This window comes from Leucopleurus acutus (assembly GCF_964270905.1).
Source record: "Leucopleurus acutus genome assembly, chromosome: 9".
NCBI lineage: Eukaryota > Metazoa > Chordata > Mammalia > Artiodactyla > Delphinidae > Leucopleurus > Leucopleurus acutus.
Window position 1 is genome coordinate 81,690,386 of NC_139144.1, and position 20,824 is coordinate 81,711,209.

Below are 20,824 nucleotides of genomic sequence, written 5' to 3' on the forward strand. Positions count from 1 at the left end.
CGGAAAAGAAGAAGTAAAGCTGTCACTGTTTGCAAATGACATGATCCTATACATAGAGAACCCTAAAGATGCCACCAGAAAACTACTAGAGCTAATCAATGAATTTGGTAAAGTGGCAGGATACAAAATTAATGCACAGAAATCTCTGGCATTCCTATATACTAATGATGAAAAATCTGAAAGTGAAATCAAGAAAACACTCCCATTTACCATTGCAACAAAAAGAATAAAATATCTAGGAATAAACCTACCTAAGGAGACAAAAGATCTGTATGCAGAAAATTATAAGACACTGATGAAAGAAATTAAAGATGATACAAATAGATGGAGAGATATACCATGTTCTTGGATTGGAAGAATCAACATTGTGAAAATGACTCTACTACCCAAAGCAATCTATAGATTCAATGCAATCCCTATCAAACTACCACTGGCATTTTTCACAGAACTAGAACAAAAAATTTTGCAATTTGTATGGAAACACAAAAGACCCCGAATAGCCAAAGCAATCTTGAGAACGAAAGAAGGAACTGGAGGAATCAGGCTCCCTGACTTCAGACTATACTACAAAGCTACAGTTATCAAGACGGTATGGTACTGGCACAAAAACAGAAAGATAGATCAATGGAACAGGATAGAAAGCCCAGAGATAAACCCACGCACATATGGTCACCTTATCTTTGACAAAGGAGGCAGAAATGTACAGTGGAGAAAGGACAGCCTATTCAATAAGTGGTGCTGGGAAAACTGGACAGCTACATGTAAAAGTATGAGATTAGATCACTCCCTAACACCATACACAAAAATAAGCTCAAAATGGATTAAAGACCTAAATGTAAGGCCAGAAACTATCAAACTCTTAGAGGAAAACATAGGCAGAACACTCTATGACATAAATCACAGCAAGGTCCTTTTTGACCCACCTCCTAGAGAAATGGAAATAAAAACAAAAGTAAACAAATGGGACCTAATGAAACTTAAAAGCTTTTGTGCAGCAAAGGAAACCATAAAGAAGACCAAAAGACAACCCTCAGAATGGGAGAAAATATTTGCAAATGAAGCAACTGACAAAGGATTAATCTCCAAAATTTATAAGCAGCTCATGCAGCTTAATAACAGAAAAACAAACAACCCAATCCAAAAATGGGCAGAAGACCTAAATAGACATTTCTCCAAAGAAGATATACAGAGTGCCAACAAACACATGAAAGAATGCTCAACATCACTAATCATTAGAGAAATGCAAATCAAAACTACAATGAGATATCATCTCACACCAGTCAGAATGGCCATCATCAAAAAATCTAGAAACAGGGGTCTTCCCTGGTGGCGCAGTGGTTGAGAGTCCGCCTGCCGATGCAGGGCGCACGGGTTCGTGCCCCGGTCCGGGAAGATCCCACATGCCGCGGAGCGGCTGGGCCCGTGGGCCATGGCTGCTGAGCCTGCGCGTCCGGAGCCTGTGCTCGGCAACGGGAGAGGCCACAGCAGTGAGAGGCCCGCGTACCGCAAAAAAAAAAAAAAAAAAAAAAATCTAGAAACAATAAATGCTGGAGAGGGTGTGGAGAAAAGGGAACCCTCTTACACTGTTGGTGGGAATGTAAATTGATACAGCCACTGTGGAGAACAGTATGGAGGTTCCTTAAAAAGCTACAAATAGAACTACCATATGACCCAGCAATCCCACTACTGGGCATATACCCTGAGAAAACCATAATTCAAAAAGAGTCATGTACCAAAATGTTCATTGCAGCTCTATTTACAATAGCCCAGAGATGGAAACAACCTAAGTGTCCATCATCGGATGAATGGATAAAGAAGATGTGGCACATATATACAATGGAATATTACTCAGCCATAAAAAGAGACGAAATTGAGCTATTTGTAATGAGGTGGATAGACCTAGAGTCTGTCATACAGAGTGAAGTAAGTCAGAAAGAGAGAGACAAATACCGTATGCTAACACATATATATGGAATTTAAAAAAAAAAGTCATGAAAAACCTAGGGGTGAAACAGGAATAAAGACACAGACTTACTAGAGAATGGACTTGAGGCTTTGGGGAGGGGGAAGGATAAACGGTGACAAAGCGATAAAGAGGCATGGACATATATACACTACCAAACGTAAGGTAGATAGCTAGTGGGAAGCAGCCGCATAGCACAGGGAGATCAGCTCGGTGCTTTGTGACCGCCTGGAGGGGTGGGATAGGGAGGGTGGGAGGGAGGGAGACGCAAGCGGGAAGAGATATGGGAATATATGTATATATATAACTGATTCATTTTGTTGTGAAGCTGAAACTAACATACCATTGTAAAGCAATTATACTCCAATAAAGATGTTAAAAAAAAAAAAAAAAAAGAAAATACACAGTGCAAGATCCTATCCCAAACTTAAATAAATCAAAGTGGCTGGGCTCAGAACTTTTTATTTTAACAAGTGTTCCATTCAATTCTTATACATGTTAAATTTGGGGAAGAAAACTGTTTTATATCCCATATTTCAAAAGTGTCACACTTATTTATATTAAAGGAAAAATAATGTTGGAAAGAACCTTAGATTTTAAACAGTTCAACACCCCTCCCCATCTCCCAGCAGCTTGGACAGGTTTAATTTGCTCACCCTGGTCCTGGTCCTAGCCTGTGAGGCTAAACAGTCAGTCTATTCTTTGCACCACATGGCATCGAAGACAGCTGTCACAGTCCACTTAGGCTTTCTCTTTTCCAGACAAAAACACTTCCCTTTCTTAAATTGCATATTATTTGACATAATTTCATGTCCTATCCAGGCCTAGTTCCTCTTTGATATATGGCATACCAAATTTCTGACAAGATGGAGGTTTATATACAGCCTGTTAACTCCAACTCCTCTCTCCTAAGTTCTTCTAGAAATGATACAGGAAACATGAAATGGGGGAGGAGAGGGAGAGACCGGAAGCAGTACTGGAAATCAGAGAGAGGTGTGGTCCATGTGGTAAAAATCTCAGGGCAATTTCCGTAAGACACAGTGCAGATTCGACTGGAAGACACTCAAGGAGGCACAAATGTCGTCGCCCAAACTGCTGTTGTCTCATCTCAGAAAATGGACCCTCTAGCAGAAGGTAGTAAACCTTAACTCAGGACTCAGAACTAGAGAAAATGGTAGGCTATGAATCCATTTGATAGTTTACCTGTTTTAAGAACGTCTTTGAAAAACTTTAAGAAGGAATAAAAAAAGAATGCTTACATTTCAAATCATTGCAGAAAAGAGTAACAATCATGTTTGTGCAGAAAAAGACAAAAAAAATTAGAAATAAAAAGCATAAAGCAAGATGAGAGAAGCAAAATCAGGCATAATCGTTATATTGAAAAATATGAAATGGTTCGATTTTTTTGACTGAAAATAAAATATTATGGTTTTTTAAAAATTCAATGACATGATGTTTTTGGAAGGCACAAAGTGATGCCAAAGACTAAGGTTAAACATAAAAGGATGGTAAATATGAACAACAAAAAAGACAGATACAGGGCTTCCCGGGTGGCACAGTGGTTGAGAGTCCGCCTGCCGATGCAGGGGACACGGGTTCATGCACCGGTCCGGGAAGATCCCACATGCTACAGAGCGGCTGGGCCCGTGAGCCATGGCCGCTGAGCCTGCGCATCTGGAGCCTGTGCTCCGCAACGGGAGAGGCCACAACAGTGAGAGGCCTGCCTACTGCAAAAAAAAAAAAAAAAAAAAAAAAAGACAGATACAGCAATATTAATATACTGAAAATAGGGGGGAAAACACTCAAAATTCATCCCTTGGGATAGAAGATAATTTTATGATGAAAGGTATGACTCTCATGAATATTTACACTGAAAATCACATCCCATCAAGCTATAAAAAGCAAAACTTGTATCAGTTATAAACACTACTGTGGTGAGTATATTTTATATTATATAAACATAAATAAAATACAAATGAGTTAATCTATGACAGTCAAGTAAAGAAGAATTAAAAACAAAAAATATCTGACACAGTATGATTAACCAATTTAAATTAATTAATATACATCAAGCTCTGAACACCAAAGTCTGAAAATATATCTTATTTTCAAAGTTCTATGAAGCATTTATATAAAGTTATATAAATTCTAGGAGTAGGAATGGAAGAAAACATAAATCCCCCAAATCAGAAACATCGAAAACTGCATTTTTTGACACAGTACAATTCAACTACAATTAATAACAAAAGTTTAAAAAGAAATATATTCCCATCTGCTTGGAAATGTAAGCAATACTATCAAAAATAACATTTTAATCAAATAAGAAGTAAAAGGTATGAGTGTCAACAATTAAGGAAAGAAAAATAAAAGCACTACATATCAAAATGCATAGGATGAAACAAAAATTGCAGTAAGGTCAATTTGGGGGAATTTTACATAAGTAAGCCTCATATTTAAATCAGGCACCTGAAAAGTGTGTATTGGGGCAGGGAGCCGGGCAGAGTAATAAAAAGATGTAATGTATGTGACAGTTAATCACAAGCCTCCTCTGGAAGGTCATGTCTTCTGGGCACACCTCCCATTCTCCATGAATACTGAAAGGTAACAGTATGGCTTTGATCCCCTGGGACATACATTTGGACTGTGAACCTGAACTCATTTGAGCCATATTTGTTTTCTGCTCTTCACAGAACATGGAAGCAAAACAAAAGTAGAAACAGTGACCTACTGTTCTTTATTCTGAACAAACATTCCAAAAAGTCACTCTAGTCTTTGACATTCATCACAATTCTTTTCAATGTGAACTTATTAGGTGCTTTACTACTGGAAAGCCATATTTACTTCATTAGCCATGTAATTCTTTCCTTTTATGTAGAGACGATTTATTACTTTATTGTCAGAATGATGAAGCTTCAGAGTCTCATGAACTACACTCTGGCCATAGAATCAAGCCTATATTTTATCTGAACTTCAAAAATCCTAGTTCCCTGATCTGGTTATTATATCGATACTTGTCAAAATCCTATCACTTCTTCGCCAATTCAAAATACTCAACTACAATTTTTGAGCAATTGTTATCTGAAAGAACTCTATAAAGTTTGATGGTACATACAAAAGTGAGAAAGACATAATGCCTTCTTGAAGGAGCGAACGTGTCTCTGCCTCTCCCTAGTTGGATAGACTGTAAAATCCTTCCACTGGGACAGAATTTTTGTTTGTCATTACATTTATCTTTACCCAAAAGCCTGACATTTTTCACCATTAGTTTTAAAGACTTCCTTTGGGTAAATCAACTCTTGACATAAGATTACTTCCTCTTATCTTCTATTAGATATGATTCAATCAAGTAAAATGTATTCTTCTGTTGTTATATTCCAGGCATGATTACTCTCTCATCGTGTTGCAGGGATATTTCGGAATATATTACATTTATATATAATTTATATAATTAGAAATATTTTCCTTCTTCTATTAAAATTTCAAGTTTACTTTAATACTAGTCCCTGCATCGAAAGGTAAATATCTCAAGTCATGTTGTTTCTGGCCCTCCTCTGTTATAACCACTGCCTTTCATGATATCTAGTTTTATAATTTTATCATATTATTTCTTCCGCCTCTCAAATTTCAATTTGAAATCATCCTGATCAGGTCAAGGACTTGTCACTTGTGTTCTTTATAAGAATCCCATTCTGTCTCTTACCAGGAATACATTATTCAGATACTGTACAGTTTGGTCTATTCGAAAAGAGGATTTGTAAATTTAAAAGCTAAATTGTGTTCAGCAAAAGGATTGTAAATTTAAGGGCTAAATTATGTTATGAAAGTCCAGAAAATCCATGATTGATGAGCTTATCATTTAAGAGTAGTTTTACCAACCAAAAAGCTTTAAAACTTTGACAATATCCATATACTAAAAGGCAGTATATGAATAAAGAGGAAGATTGATTGCTTGTGGAAATAATAACTGAGAATATTTACCTCATGGGATTATATGGATGTCCCCAGAAAGCAAATAAATCTGAATGATATTAGTAAGCGTATTTTACTTCCCAGTTTTACATTAGAAACCTTTGGGACCAGTAATAAATTTAGGCCACTAGGATATTTAAGCTATTCTGCCAACCTCAAAAAGCAATATACTGATCTGCTAGATTAATCCTTAAGTCCTGGGTGAATCTGGAGCTATACATATGTGTATTCAAATACAGTTATATCCATATATATTCAGATTTTGTATTTTGCTTAAATTATTAGTATGACTTTTAAAAAGGAAACAACCCAATGAAGCTAATTAGAAATATGAAAATAATGGACCTTAAAAAAAAAAAAGAAAAAGAAAATAATGGACCTTAATTCCAATAAAATTCTCCATTAGATGAACAAACTCCCTGTAAATCTACAGTAAAGGATAGAACATGGCATCAGAAAAATACCATGACCCACTACTAATAAGGAATAGAAAAACACAGACACCAGGAACAGCTATATAAAACTGATTTTATAACTGATTTGACAGTTTCCAGAACTATACAGAGAAGACATTGAGAAAAATGAGAGATTCTTCCTGCTTTCATAAAATATATGCTCCCTGGGAATGATAATAAAAGCAAACAAAAAAAATTGGAATCCTACATTAGTTTGCTAGGGCTGTCATTGCAAAGTACCAGACTGGGAGGCTTAAATAACAGAAATTTATTTCCTCACAGTTCTGAAGGATGGAAGTTCAAGATCAAGGTGATAGCAGGATTAGTTTCTCCTGAGGGCCTCTCTCCTGGGCTTATAAAGAGCCACCTTCCTCCACTGTCTTCACATGACCTTCTCTCTGTGCATGTCTGTGTCCTAATCTCCTCTTCTTATAAGGATACCAGTCATACGGGACTAGGGTCCCATATGAGCTCACTTTTTCTTCATTAGTTCTTTAAAGGCCCTATCTCCAAATACAGTCACATTCTGAGGTACTGGATGTTAGAACTTCAACATCTGAATTTGGGCGGAACATAATTCAGCCCATAACAGATGTCAATAACCTCCAATATTTTTAAAGAAAAAGATATGAAAGCAACCGGTTCCTTTCAAAGAATACATTTATCTTATAACCTTAACTTACATTCTTGAACAAATTACCTAATTTCCAGGGTCTGAAGTTCAATTATAAAATGAAAGGATAGCACTAAAATATAAAGTCCATACACATTTTAAAATTTCTGAGATCTAATAAACTTGCTATTTCCAAACAAGAAACAGCAGAACATACAATATTTTGTCTGTCACTGGCAGTTTATACGCATCTGCTTTTTAAAATTCTTATCACAGACTGGAAGCCTGAATGGAAAAAAACCAAGAAAGATTCAGACTGAAAGCCCAGGGCCAGATCTGTCAAAGGACTGGGGCCAGCCAGTCGCCAGAAGCTAGAAGTCAAGGGACCTTGAGATCAAGAGGTAATAATTAGAGACGAGTCAGAAAACACCATTTCCACTAGTTAAAACAAGACAAAGGGTAGAAGATTCAATTCAACAAACATTTATTAGACATAATGAACAAGGTCCTATCTGGTGTCCTAGGTACAGACATGGACAGTTAAGAGAATGGTATGCACAGAGAATAATGGGGCAAGGAAAAGAGGCTCTGAGCCTAATCCATGTTGATAAGAGACATTTCCTCAAGATAATGACTCCTATACCGAGTCTGAGATAAGAGTGACCAGTCAGATCAATGAAAGAAGTTGCCCTCAACATACTGATATAAGGAAAAAAAAAAAAAAAAAAGACATAAAAATCAAACACTGTTGGGGCTTCCCTGGTGGTGCAGTGGTTGAAAGTCCGCCTGCCGATGCAGGGGACACGGGTTCGTGCCCCGGTCCGGGAAGATCCCACATGCCACGGAGCGGCTGGGCCCGTGAGCCATGGCCGCTGAGCCTGCGCATCCGGAGCCTGTGCTCCGCAATGGGAGGGGCCCCAACAGTGAGAGGCCCGAGTACCGCAAAAAAAAAAAAAAAAAAAAAAAATCAAACACTGTTGCCCAGAGATAGTCTTGTCTTTGATACAGCATATTATCTTATATAGTTAAATTCATTTTCCTAAATTGATATCATTTTGCTTTTATTACTAAGCAACAGGTTACCTGGAGGAAAAGTTAAACTTTATTAGGAGTTGTAATTCAAACTATGCAATTGTCACTATGAGCCACAAGGGGGCAACAGTTTCAAACACTGGAGTAAAGAATATGGAATGAAAACTATAGTAAATAGAAGAGCTATGTAAATTACTGAGCTTGTGAACCAGAATTTTAACTACAACAAAACAGAACTTTAAATTATTCTTAGAGTTCTAATTTAGAATTTTAGGCCTGGAAGAAAACTAAGAGATGTCTCTTTTATGTAAGAAATTTCATTTCCATTTTCTTCCATTTATCAAAGAGATAGATGTATTACTATTGCTTGTTAGACCTAGTGTTTAATTGTATCATCTTCAGTAAATAGCATATTATCATATAGCTATTTAAATAGACCTGATATTTGACACCTAAAATTGTATTCGATTAGAGAGGAAAGGATGACCTGAGTAACAGAGCACGTAGTAACGTCCACAAATAAACAGTATATAAAGAAACAACGTTATAGTAAGAAAATTTACTTAAAGTTAATATTATGAATAATCATAGAGAAGTCAAAGACTATTATTTCTTTGGATAAAAAGACCGTATTCAACTAAAAAAATAACTGAGGCTACTTTTAATTTTTTTAATTCTTCTATGTCATCACAAGAGCCCAACTTCACTTTCTGGTATCTAAGGTAACAAATAACTCTTCTGTTCTGGTTACTTCTACTTTAGAGGTACTCTTGGGAAAGCAGAAGCTAGAGACAGTTGCATGGCTACATCCTTGGGTTTCCCTTCATTCATTCACTTATTCATTCTACCAGTATTTGTTGGGCATGTGAGCTAAACACAGAAAAAGAGATCATCCAAAAAATAAATGAGTCATTCATTTACGGAGCTTACACTCCAGTAGTGAAATTAATGTTAAAAAAAACGTATTGTGGTGTTATAAATGAAAAGTTGGTATGCAGTGAGAACCATAAGATGGTAATAGGATGTCCCAGTTGCACTGTCAGTCACAAAAGGCTTTGAGTAGGTGATATCTAAGCTGAGATTAGAAGGTGGGTATTGGGGAAAAGCTTCAAGAAGAACAGTGTATATACTGCCCAAAGTAGGGAGTGATTGGCTTGTTCAAGTAACGGAAGTTTTTAACTGTGTCAATGACTAGCACACATCCTATGGAAGAAATAAGCCATAAAATCAAATGTGTAGAGAATATATATACATATACATATATATATATTTATAATCATTAGTAGAAGGGAATAAAAAGGTATCTCCTGTAAAGAGCGAATCAGAGACAGAATGCTGGACTGAGGGGTTCAAGACAGTTCAACTCTGAGTTCACAAATTCCCAAGACCATCAGAGAAACAGACTGGACAATACTTTCTCTTTTTATCTCATAGGGATGAGTAGCAAATGAGATAACATACTAAAACTGAATAATTCACAGAGCTGTAGTCACATTTTATTCATCCATTGTTAATATAAAAGCGTTTCCAATTTCACACCAGCCTTAATTCCTGTCCCAAATGTAAGACATTATTCATCTTTTAAAATTCTCTAGTCCAGATACCCAGACATCTTCCTAAAATAATAAGGTTCCCCTTTTGTCTTTAGTAAACCTGTTTTTCCTACTAATGAAAAATTATAAAATTAATATTTTATGCAAAGCCTATTTCAAACTTACGTTCCAGTGCATTGTAAAGAAGTTCAAAATCTTCTTTTGTTTGAGGATTATGCCTCCGGTAATAATCCAATTTCATCCACTCTTCTTTTTCTCTTATCTTCCTTAGTTCTTCCTGTGCTTCCCACTGCAACCTTAACATTTTCTGTCTTTTTAAATTGTCTACCACAGCTTTAGCATGCCATCGTCTGTAGTAAGTCTGTATCACAATTACCTATACTTAAAGAAAATAAAATATGGTCAACCTTATTACACAATGAAAGGCAACAATGACTATTTCTATTCCAATTCAATAAGTACTAAAAAATACTGAGAGTCTAGTTTCAGCTCTATGCCATGTATTCACACATACATTATAACAGAAAGGTCATAGATAATGCACATCAGCTATCTGACTTTGAAATCTAGTAGCAAGTATACCTTCACAGGAGGCAGTTAGTATGAAGTTAAGAGCACAAGGTCTGGAGTACAGCTTAGTTTAAATCTTCCCTCTGCTACACACTAGTTAGTTAATTTGGGTAAGTTACTTGCCATCTTTGTACTTTAGTACCCTCAGGTGCAAAACAGTGATAATAATACTATGCATATAAAGTGCTTACCTCAAGCCTGGTACACCACATGTCCTCAATAAATACTATTACTGTTATGAATACTATGTACTGTTACCTACTTTTTCTTAATTGTCATTAGCATAGGCTCATATCTTTTAAAAAATAGTATTTACTAACTACACAGTGGGTAGGTTATATGTGGAAACCACCGAAGCAAACATGTATTTATTAAATTGTAAGAAAAAAATATATGTCTGAAGGTATATAATACAGTACTAGAGTCACAAAAAGCTTGCGATATAACTGAGAGATTTTTTGTTTTTATTTAGTAAACTCATTTAAAAAAAGTAAAATATAGAGAGGCTAGATCAAGTTTGAGGGTAGAGAATACGCTGACACGTCCCTTCCCCTCATCCTAACCCCTGATGACTACAGAAAAATTATAGAAGCAGAAATCAATAAAGATATTGGATCATACTGAAGGAGTCCTCCAACAGAACAGAAACTTTAAAGAATTCCCTTCAAGAAAGGAGGCACGTGGAATAAATTGAAGAAGGAATTAGTGTTACAGCTCTTTTAAAATTTGTCTCAGGTTTTCTGGTCCACACCAGAAAACCCCCCACGGAGCAGGGGTGGAATTTGAAGGAATCTACAGCCTAATCATGCACTGGAGAGGCAAGCTAGAAAACACAGAAATGTCTCTAAGATGTTTCAACCCCAAAACTGGTGGATCCTGTGAGCAGAAGGGGTCTCAGGGAAACCAACAAGGTGACTGCTTGAAAAATGCAAAAGGAACAGGCTCCTCTAAAACAATTTAGGTAAAGAGCATCAGAGGTATTTGCCTCTAGGCAAGAGTGGTTGGTGTCCCAGAAAGCTGGTGACGCCCAGTATGAATAGAAGCCCCCTCTCCAGAAAACTAGCTGCCTCCCAGAATTAAGCCTTGTGCATCCCTGAAAGCCACTGAGGTAAGGCTACAGTAAACAAATATGTTGTAGCACTTTGGACATCAGAAATTTCAAATACTCTTGAGTACACACCCAAGAGTAACCAAAGATTTGACGACAGCCAACAGAATAAAAGGTTCCTCATTCAGTGTAGAAGAATTTACATTTGTGTGAAAGAGAGTTACTAGAACAGAGGTTCTCAAAGTATGGTGGCCAGCCCACCAGCAGCAGCAGCATCTGGAAAATTGTTAGAAATGCGTATTCTCAGGCCCACCCCAGAGTTAATGAATCAGAAATTCTGGGGTGGGCATGGATTCTGTATATTTACAAATTTTCCACATGTTCTGCTGCATGCCAAAGTTTTAGAACCACTCTTTTAGAGTAAAACAAAACAAAGCAAAACAAAAAACAAGATCAGACTAGATAGAGTTAACATTTTCAGAGAGAAAGGAAAGGCTGTTGAATCAATACAAAAGAAGGAACAAAAGACTGTGACAACATTTTTATCTTTGAAATTAAAAAAAAAATCAGTACAATGTGTTTATCTTGGGGGCTATTAAACTTGTTAAACTCATTAAGGATACTAAAACACAGTTGTTTAAACAACTTAGTTTTTCCCTTCTCGCATGATACTCCAGGGATTGGCCCAGGGATTGGCAAGCAGTTTAGGACTAGTAGGAAGCTCTGTGCTGTATTACAAATGGCTTCCTACTTGTGTTTCCTAGTGGCTGATCTTCTAGTCAGTAGAATGGGGGAAAAGACAAAAGAACTGCAATCCAGTCACTTTAAGAGCAATACCCAGAAGGGGCACACATCATTTCCCCTCACATTTCTTTCTTCCAGGCCTTAGTTCCTTGGCCTCACCAACATAGAAAAGAGGTTATAAAATGCAGTTTTCAGTGTTGCAGCCTCATGCCCAGGTTAAGCTTTACTACAATGGGAAGAATAGGTTCCTATAATCTATTCTGCTGATCTACAGAACATGCAGAGTCTAAGAGGGAATTAGTAAGCAAGAAACTTAGACAAGAAAATCTTTTAGAATGCAGGTTGAAAGGTCGTAAAAATTAGAAAGAATGGAGGAATATTAAGAGCCATGGAAGATAAATGTAGACACTCCAAAATATGTCTGATACAAGTTCCAGACAGAATGAAGAAAGTTGGATTAGAGAAATTGCTCAAAATATAATAGAAGAGCATTTCCCCAAACTAAAGACATGAGCTCTCAGATAGAAAGGATCCATCACCAAGTCTCAAGCACATCACAGTAAGATGACTAAGGATTAAGTGAAAATTCTAAAATCTTCCAGAAAGAGGAAACAAAGAACTGAGAATCCCATTAACATCAGACTTTTAATCAAAAACAGCTTCAAAGTTATAAAATAAAATAATTTTGAAAATAAGTTTGAATCTAACCTTCTACACCCACTCAGACTAAAACCCAAAATGAGGTTCATTCAATAGGACTTAGATGGTTCACCTCCCATGTGTAATATCTGAAATAATTACTAGAGAATATGTTCCAACAAGAACAATAAAGAGGGGGAGGCCTTCAAGACGGCAGAGGGAGTAAGTCATGGAGATCACCTTCCTCCCCACAAATACATCAAAAATGCATCTACACATGGGACAACTCCTACAGAATACCTACTGAACACTGGCAGACCTCGGACTTCCCAAAAGGCAAGAAACTCCCCATGTACCTGGGTAGGGCAAAAGAAAAAAGAAAAAACAGAGACAAAAGAATAGGGATGGGACCTGCACCTCTGGGAGGGAGCTGTGAAGGAGGAAAGGTTTCCACACACTAGGAAGCCCCTTCACTGGTGGAGATGGGGGGTGGGCGGGGGGGAGCTTCAGAGCCATGGAAGAAAGCACAGGAACAGGGGTGAGGAGGGCAAAGCGGAGAGATTCTCGCACAGAGGATAGGTGCCGACCGGCACTCACCAGCCTGAGAGGCTTGTCTGCTCCCCGGCCTGGGCGGGCGGGGGCTGGGAGTTGAGGCTTGGGCTTTGAAGGTTGGATCCCAGGGAGAGGACTGGTGTTGGCTGCATGAACACAGCCTGAAGGGGGCTAATGCCCCACAGCTAGACGAGAGGGAGTCCGGGAAAATGTCTGGACTTGCCTAACAGGCAAGAGACCATTGTTTCGGGGTGTGCGAGGAGAGGGGATTCAGAGCACCACCTAAATGAGCTCCAGAGATGGGCGGAAGCTGCAGCTATCAGGTCGGACACCAGAGACGGGCATGAAATGCTAACACTGCTGCTGCAGCCACCAAGAATCCTGTGTGCAAGCACAGGTCACTATCCACACTGCCCCCCTGGGAGCCCGTGCAGCCCGCCACTGCCAGGGTCCCATGGTCCAGGGACAGCTTCCCTGGGAGAACACACGGCACACCTCAGGCTGTTGCAATGACACGCTGGCCTGTGCAGCCGCAGGCTCGCCCAGTATTCCAATTATAACTAACGTACCCATCCCTCCCCCAGGCCTGAGTGAGCCAGAGCCCCCTAATCAGCCGTTGCTTTAACCCCCTCCTGTCTGGGAGGGAACAGATGCCCTCAGGCGACTTACACGCAGAGGCAGGGCCAAATCCAAAGCTGAGCCCCTGGGAGCTGTGCAAACAAAGAGGACAAAGGGAAATTTCTCCCAGCAGCCTTAGGAGCAGCAGAGTAAATCTCCACAATCAACTTGATGTACCCTGCATCTGTGGAATACCTTAATAGATAACAAATCATCCCAAATTGAGGAGGTGGACTTTGGGAGCAACTGTGGACTTGGGGTTTGCTGTCTGTGACTGACTTGTTTCTGATTTTTATGTTTATCTTAGTACAGTTTTTAGTGCTTGTTATCAATGGTAGATTTGTTTATTGGTTTGGTTGCTCTCTTCTTTTTTTTTCTTTTATTATTACTTTTTTATTTTAATAATTTTCTTTTTTAACTTTTTATTTATTTATTTTTTCTATCTTTCTTTTCTTCTCCCTTTTATTCTGAGCTGTGTAGCTGACAGGCTCTTGTTGCGCCAATCTGGTGTCAGGCCTGAGCCTCTGAGGTGGGAGAGCCAAGTTCAGGATATTGGATCACCAGAGACCTCCTGGCCACACATAATATCAATCGGCTAGAGCTCTCCCAGAGATCTCCGTGTAAACACTAAGACCCAGCTCCACCCAACGGCCAGCAAGCTCCAGTGCTGGACGCCCCATGCCAAACAACTAGAAAGACAGAAACACAACCTCACCCATTAGCAGAGACGCTACCTAAAATCATACTAAGTTCATAGACACCACAAAATACACCAACGGACGTGGTCCTACCCACCAGAAAGACAAGATCCAGCCCCACCCACCAGAACACAAGCACCAGTCCCCCCAACCAGAAAGCCTACACAAGCCACTGAACCAACCTTACCCACTGGGGACAGACACCAAAAACAATGGGAACTATGAACCTGCAGCCTGTGGAAAGGAGACCCCAAACAGAGTAAGTTAAGCAAAATTAGAAGACAGAGAAATATGCAGCAGATGAAGGAGCAAGGTAAAGACCCAACAGACCAAACAAATGAAGAAGAAATAGGCAGTCTACCTGAAAAAGAATTCAGAGTAATGATAGTAAAGATGATCCAAAATCTTGGAAATAGAATGGAGAAAATACAAGAAACGTTTAACAAGGACCTAGAAAAACTAAAGAGCAAACAAAAATTAATAAACAACATAATAAATGAAATTTAAAATTCTCTAGAAGGAATCAATAGCAGAATAACTGAGGCAGAAGAACGGATAAGTGACCTGGAAGATAAAATAGCAGAAATAACTATCACAGAGCAGAATAAAGAAAAAAGAATGAAAAGAAATGAGGATAGTCTCAGAGACCCCTGGGACAATATTAAATGAACTAACATTAGAATTATAGGGGTCCCAGAAGAAGAAGAGAAAAAGAAAGGGTCTGAGAAAATATTTGAAGAGATTATAGTTGAAAACTTCCTTAACATGGGAAAGGAAATAGTCAGTCAAGTCCAGGAAGCACACACAGTCCCAAACAGGATAAATCCAAGGAGAAACATGCCAAGACGTGTATTAATCAAACTATCAAAAGTTAAATACAAAGAAAAAATATTGAGAGCAGCAAGGGAAAAGCAACAAGCAACATGCAAGGGAATCCCCATAAGGTTAACAGCTGATCTTTCAGCAGAAACTCTGCAAGCCAGAAGGGAGTGGCAGGACATATTTAAAGTAATGAAAGAGGAAAACCTACAACCAAGATTGCTCTACCCAGCAAGGATCTCATTCACATTTGACAGAAAAAGTAAAACCTTTACAAACAAGCAAAAGCTAAGAGAATTCACCACCACCAAACCAGCTTTACCACAAATGCTAAAGGAACTTCTCTAGGCAGGAAACACAAGAGAAGGGAAAGACCGACAATAACAAACCCAAAACACTTAAGAAAATGGTAATAGGAACATACATATCGATAATTACCTTAAATGTAAGTGGATTAAATGCTCCACCCAAACACCTAGACTGGCTGAATGGATAAAGAAACAAGACCCATATATATGCTGTCTACAAGAGACCCACTTCAGACCTAGGAACACATACAGACTGAAAGTGAGGGGATGGAAAAAGATATTCCATGCAAATGGAAATCAACAGAAAGTAGCAATTCTAATATCAAACAAAATAAACTTTAAAACAAAGACTATTACAAGAGACAAAGAAGGACACTACATAATGATCAAGGGATCAATCCAAGAAGAAGATATAACAATTGTAAATATTTGTGCACCCAACATAGGAACACCTCAATACATAATGCGAACGCTAACAGCCTTAAAGGGGAAATCGACAGTAACACAATCAGAGTAGGGGACTTTAACACCCCACTTTCACCAATGGACATATCACCAAAAATGAAAATAAAAAAGGAAACAAAAGCTTTAAATGACACATTAAACAAGACAGACTTAACTGATACGTATAGGACATTCCATCCAAAAACAACAGAATACACTTTCTTCTCACGTGCTCATGGAACATTCTCCAGGATATACCATATCTTGGGTCACAAAACAAGCCTTAGTAAACTTAATAAAATTGAAATAGTATCAAGTATCTTTTCCGACCACAACACTATGAGACTAGATATCAGTTACAGGAAAGAAAACTGTAAAAACTGCAAACACATGGAGGCTAAACAGTGTGCTTCCAAATAACCAAGAGATCACTGAAGAAATCAAAGAGGAAATCAAAAACTACCTAGAAACAAATGACAATGAAAACACAACAACCCAAAACCTATGGGATGCAACAAAAGCAGTTCTAAGAGGGGAGTTTATAGCAATATAATCCTACCTCAAGAAACAAGAAAAATCTCAAAATAAACAACCTAAACTTACACCTAAAGCAATTAGAGAAAGAAGAAGGAAAAAAACCCAAAGTTAGCAGAAGGAAAGAAATCATAAAGATCAGATCAGAAATGACTGAAAAAGAAATGAAGGAAACAATAGCAAAGATCAATAAAACTAAAAGCTGGTTCTTTGAGAAGATAAACAAAATTGATAAACCATTAGCCAGACTCATCAAGAAAAAATGGAGAAGACTCAAATCAACAGAATTAGAAAGGAAAAAGGAGAAGTAACAACTGACACTGCAGAAATACAGAGCATCGTGAGAGATTGATTACTACAAGCAACTATATGCCAATAAAATGGACAACCTGGAAGAAATGAACAAATTCTTAGAAAAGCACAACCTTCCGAGACTGAACCAGGAAGAAATAGAAAATATAAACAGACCAATCACAAGCACTGAAATTGAAACTGTGATTAAAAATCTTCCAACAAACAAAAGCCCAGGACCAGTGAGCTCCACAGGCAAATTCTATCAAACATTTAAAGAGCTAACACCTATCTTTCTCAAACTTTCCAAAATATAGCAGAGCGAGGACCACCCCCAAACTCATTCTACGAGGCAACCATCACCAATACCAAAACCAGACAAAGATATCGCAAAAAAAGAAAACTACGGGCCAATATCACTGATGAACATAGATGCAAAAATCCTCAACAAAATACTAGCAAACAGAATCCAACAGGACATTAAAAGGATCATACACCATGATCAAGTGGGGTTTATCCCAGGAATGCAAGGATTCTTCAATATATGCAAATCAATCGATGTGATACACCATATTAACAAACTGAAGGATAAAAACCATATGATAATCTCAAAAGATGCAGAAAAAGCTTTCAACAAAATTCAATACTCATTTATAATAAACTCTCCAGAAAGTAGGCAGAGAGGGAACTTACCTCAACATAATAAAGGCCATATATGACAAACCCATAGCCAACATCGTTCCCAATGGTGAAAAACTGAAGCCATTTCCTCTAAAATCAGGAACAAGACAAGGTTGCCCACTCTCACCACTATTATTCAACGTAGTTTTGGAAGTCCTAGCCACAGCAATAAAAGAAGAAAAAAAATTAAAGGAATCCAAATTGGAAAAGAAGAAGTAAAACTGTCACTGTTTGCAGATGACATGATACTATACACAGAGAATGCTAAAGATGCTACCAGAAAACTACTAGAGCTAATCAAAAGTAGCAGAATAAAAAAATTAAGGCACAGAAATCTCTTGCATTCCTATACACTAATGATGAAAAATCTGAAAATGAAATGAAGGAAACACTCCCATTTACCACTGCAACAGAAAAATAAAATACCTAGGAATAAACCTACCTAAGGAGACAAAAGACCTGTATGCAGAAAACTATAAGACACTGATGAAAGAAATTAAAGATGATACAAACAGATGGAGAGATATACCATGTTCTTGGATCAGAAGAATCAACATTGTGAAAATGACTATACTACCCAAAGCAATCTGCAGATTCAATGCAATCCCTATCAAACTACCAATGGCATTTTTCACAGAACTAGAACAAAAAATTTCACAATTTGTATGAAAACACAAAAGACCCCGAATAGCCAAAGCAATCCTGAGAAAGAAAAATGGAGCTGGAGGAATCAGGCTCACTGACTTCAGACTACACTACAAAGCTACAGTAATCAAGACAGTATGGTACTGGCACAAAAACAGAAAGACAGATCAATGGAACAGGACAGAAAACCCAGAGATAAACCTATGCACATATGGTCACCTTATTTTTGATTAAAGAGGCAAGAATATACAATGGAGAAAAGACAGGCTCTTCAATAAGTGTTGCTTGGAAAATTGGAGAGCTACATGTAAGAGAATGAAATTAGAACACTCCCTAACACCATACACAAAAATAAACTCAAAGTGGATTAAAGACCTAAATGGAAGGCCAGACACTATCAAACTCTTAGAGGAAAACATAGGCTGAACACTCTATGACATAAATCCCAGCAAGATCCTTTTTGACTCACCTCCTAGAGAAATGGAAATAAAAACAAAAATAAACAAGTGGGACCTAATGAAACTTAAAAGCTTTTGCATAGCAGAGGAAACCATAAACAAGACAAAAAGGCAACCCTGAAAATGGGAGAAAATATTTGCAAACAAAGCAACTGACAAAGGATTAATCTCCAAAATATATAAGCAGCTCATGCAGCTCAATATCAAAAAAACAAACAAACCAATCCAAAAATGGGCAGAAGACCTAAATAGACATTTCTCCAAAGAAGATATACAGATTTCCAACAAACACATGAAAGGATGATCAACATCACTAATCATTAGAGAAATGCAAATCAAAACCACAATGAGGTATCACCTCACACCAGTCAGAATGGCCATCATCAAAAAATCTACAAACAATAAATGCTGTAGAGGATGTGGAGAAAAGGGAACCCTCTTGCACTGTTGGTGGGAATGTAAATTGATACAGCCACTATAGAGAACAGTATGGAGGTTGCTTAAAAAACTAAAAATAGAACCACCATATGACCCAACAATGGTAGCAATGACCCAACAATCCCCCTACTGGGCATATACCCTGAGTAAACCATAATTCAAAACGAGTCATGTACCACCATGTTCATTGCAGCACTATTTACAATAGCCAGAACATGGAAGCAACCTCAGTGTCCATCAACAGATGAATGGATAAGGAAGATGTGGCACATATATACAATGGACTATGACTCAGCCATAAAAAGAAACGAAATTGAGTTGTTTGTAGTGAGGTGGATGGACCAAGAGTCTGTCATACAGAGTGAAGTAAGTCAGAAAGAGAAAAATAAATACCATATGCTAACACATAAATATGGAATTGAAAGAAAAAAAAAGGTTATGAAGAACTTAGGGGTAGGACCAGAATAAAGACGCAGACGTAGAGAATAGACTTGAGGACACGGGGAGGGGAAAGTGTAAGCTGGGACGACGTGAGAGAGTGGCATGTACATATATACACTACCAAATGTAAAATAGATAGCTAGTGGGAAGCAGCCGCATAGCACAGGGAGATCAGCTCGGTGCTTTGTGACCACCTAGAGGGGTGGGATAGGGAGGGTGGGAGGGAGATGCAAGAGGGAGGAGATATGGGGATATATGTATACGTATAGCTGATGCACTTTGTTATGCAGCAGAAACTAACACACCATTGTAAAGCAATTATACTCCAATAAAGATGTTCGAAAAAAATCAAAAAAACAAAATAAAATAAAATTAAAAAATAAAGAGAACAACAACAAAAGAATAAAGAGGAAAAATTAAAGAAGTAAGCAAAAACTTCCAAAAAAGGTTTTAAGCTAAATATAACACATTTGAAAAAATTTATATATTACATTGATGTAAATATATAAAAACAATAGGAAGTTATAATTATATAGTAAATTATAATGATGTAATATACATACAATTGTAATTCCAGATCAAGTTCTCACTGAACAGGAGGAGTGAGTGAGGAGGAAGAAGAAATGAAGAAAAGCCTGCTAGGGTCCTTGACTTGTTCATGGACAATATACAGAGCCTGATTAAATATGCATTTGGTATTAAAAAATTAAGTCCATTAAAATTTTTTTATGAGTAACCACTAGAAAAATAGAAACAAAGTACCTACTTCTGACCTATGAAAGAACAAAAAAAATGGAAAAGAAAACTTTAGTCAAACCAAAAAAAAAAAAGTTAGTAAAAATAACAAACAAGAATAAATAATAAATCAAAAACAAAATGAGATGGCAGTAATGAGTACAAAAATATCAGTAGTCACACATAATATAATCTTGCTTACAACAAGAAAGATATAAATACCAAGCACTGAACTCAAGAAGTTCAAGAATAAAATAAACATGATACAAATAAAAAGGTATCTATCAAGATAGAAGAACGTATTAAATTGAAATTTACTCCTTTTACTGTCTTTTAACCAATCCCTCTGTTTACAGTTCACATCTCACTTCCATCTTCCACAGAACCTCCAATTCACTTTCCGAGATTCTGTGGGGCAAACTGATTTGGTTCTTGACGCCAGCCCCCTTGGCAGGCATTTAGATTTTCACTTCCTCTGCTCAAGTAAGTCAATGCTTCCCCATCTGCTTTACAACTTTAAAAAATCGACTGACATTTACTCTTCTCTCTTCCCATATATTCTTTGTTCCTGTATGT

At 37.6% G+C, this 20,824-nt stretch overlaps 1 protein-coding gene across 1 annotated transcript in view; it reads right to left on the minus strand.

Moving 5' to 3' along the window:
- IQUB (IQ motif and ubiquitin domain containing) overlaps positions 1 to 20,824 on the minus strand; it is a 132,013-nt gene that overhangs the window by 95,138 nt on the left and 16,051 nt on the right. Inside the window, exon 7 of the mRNA XM_082846796.1 lies at positions 9,751 to 9,961. Within this exon, the coding sequence (XP_082702922.1) occupies positions 9,751 to 9,961 (211 nt within the window). The remainder of the gene's footprint in view (positions 1 to 9,750; positions 9,962 to 20,824) is intronic.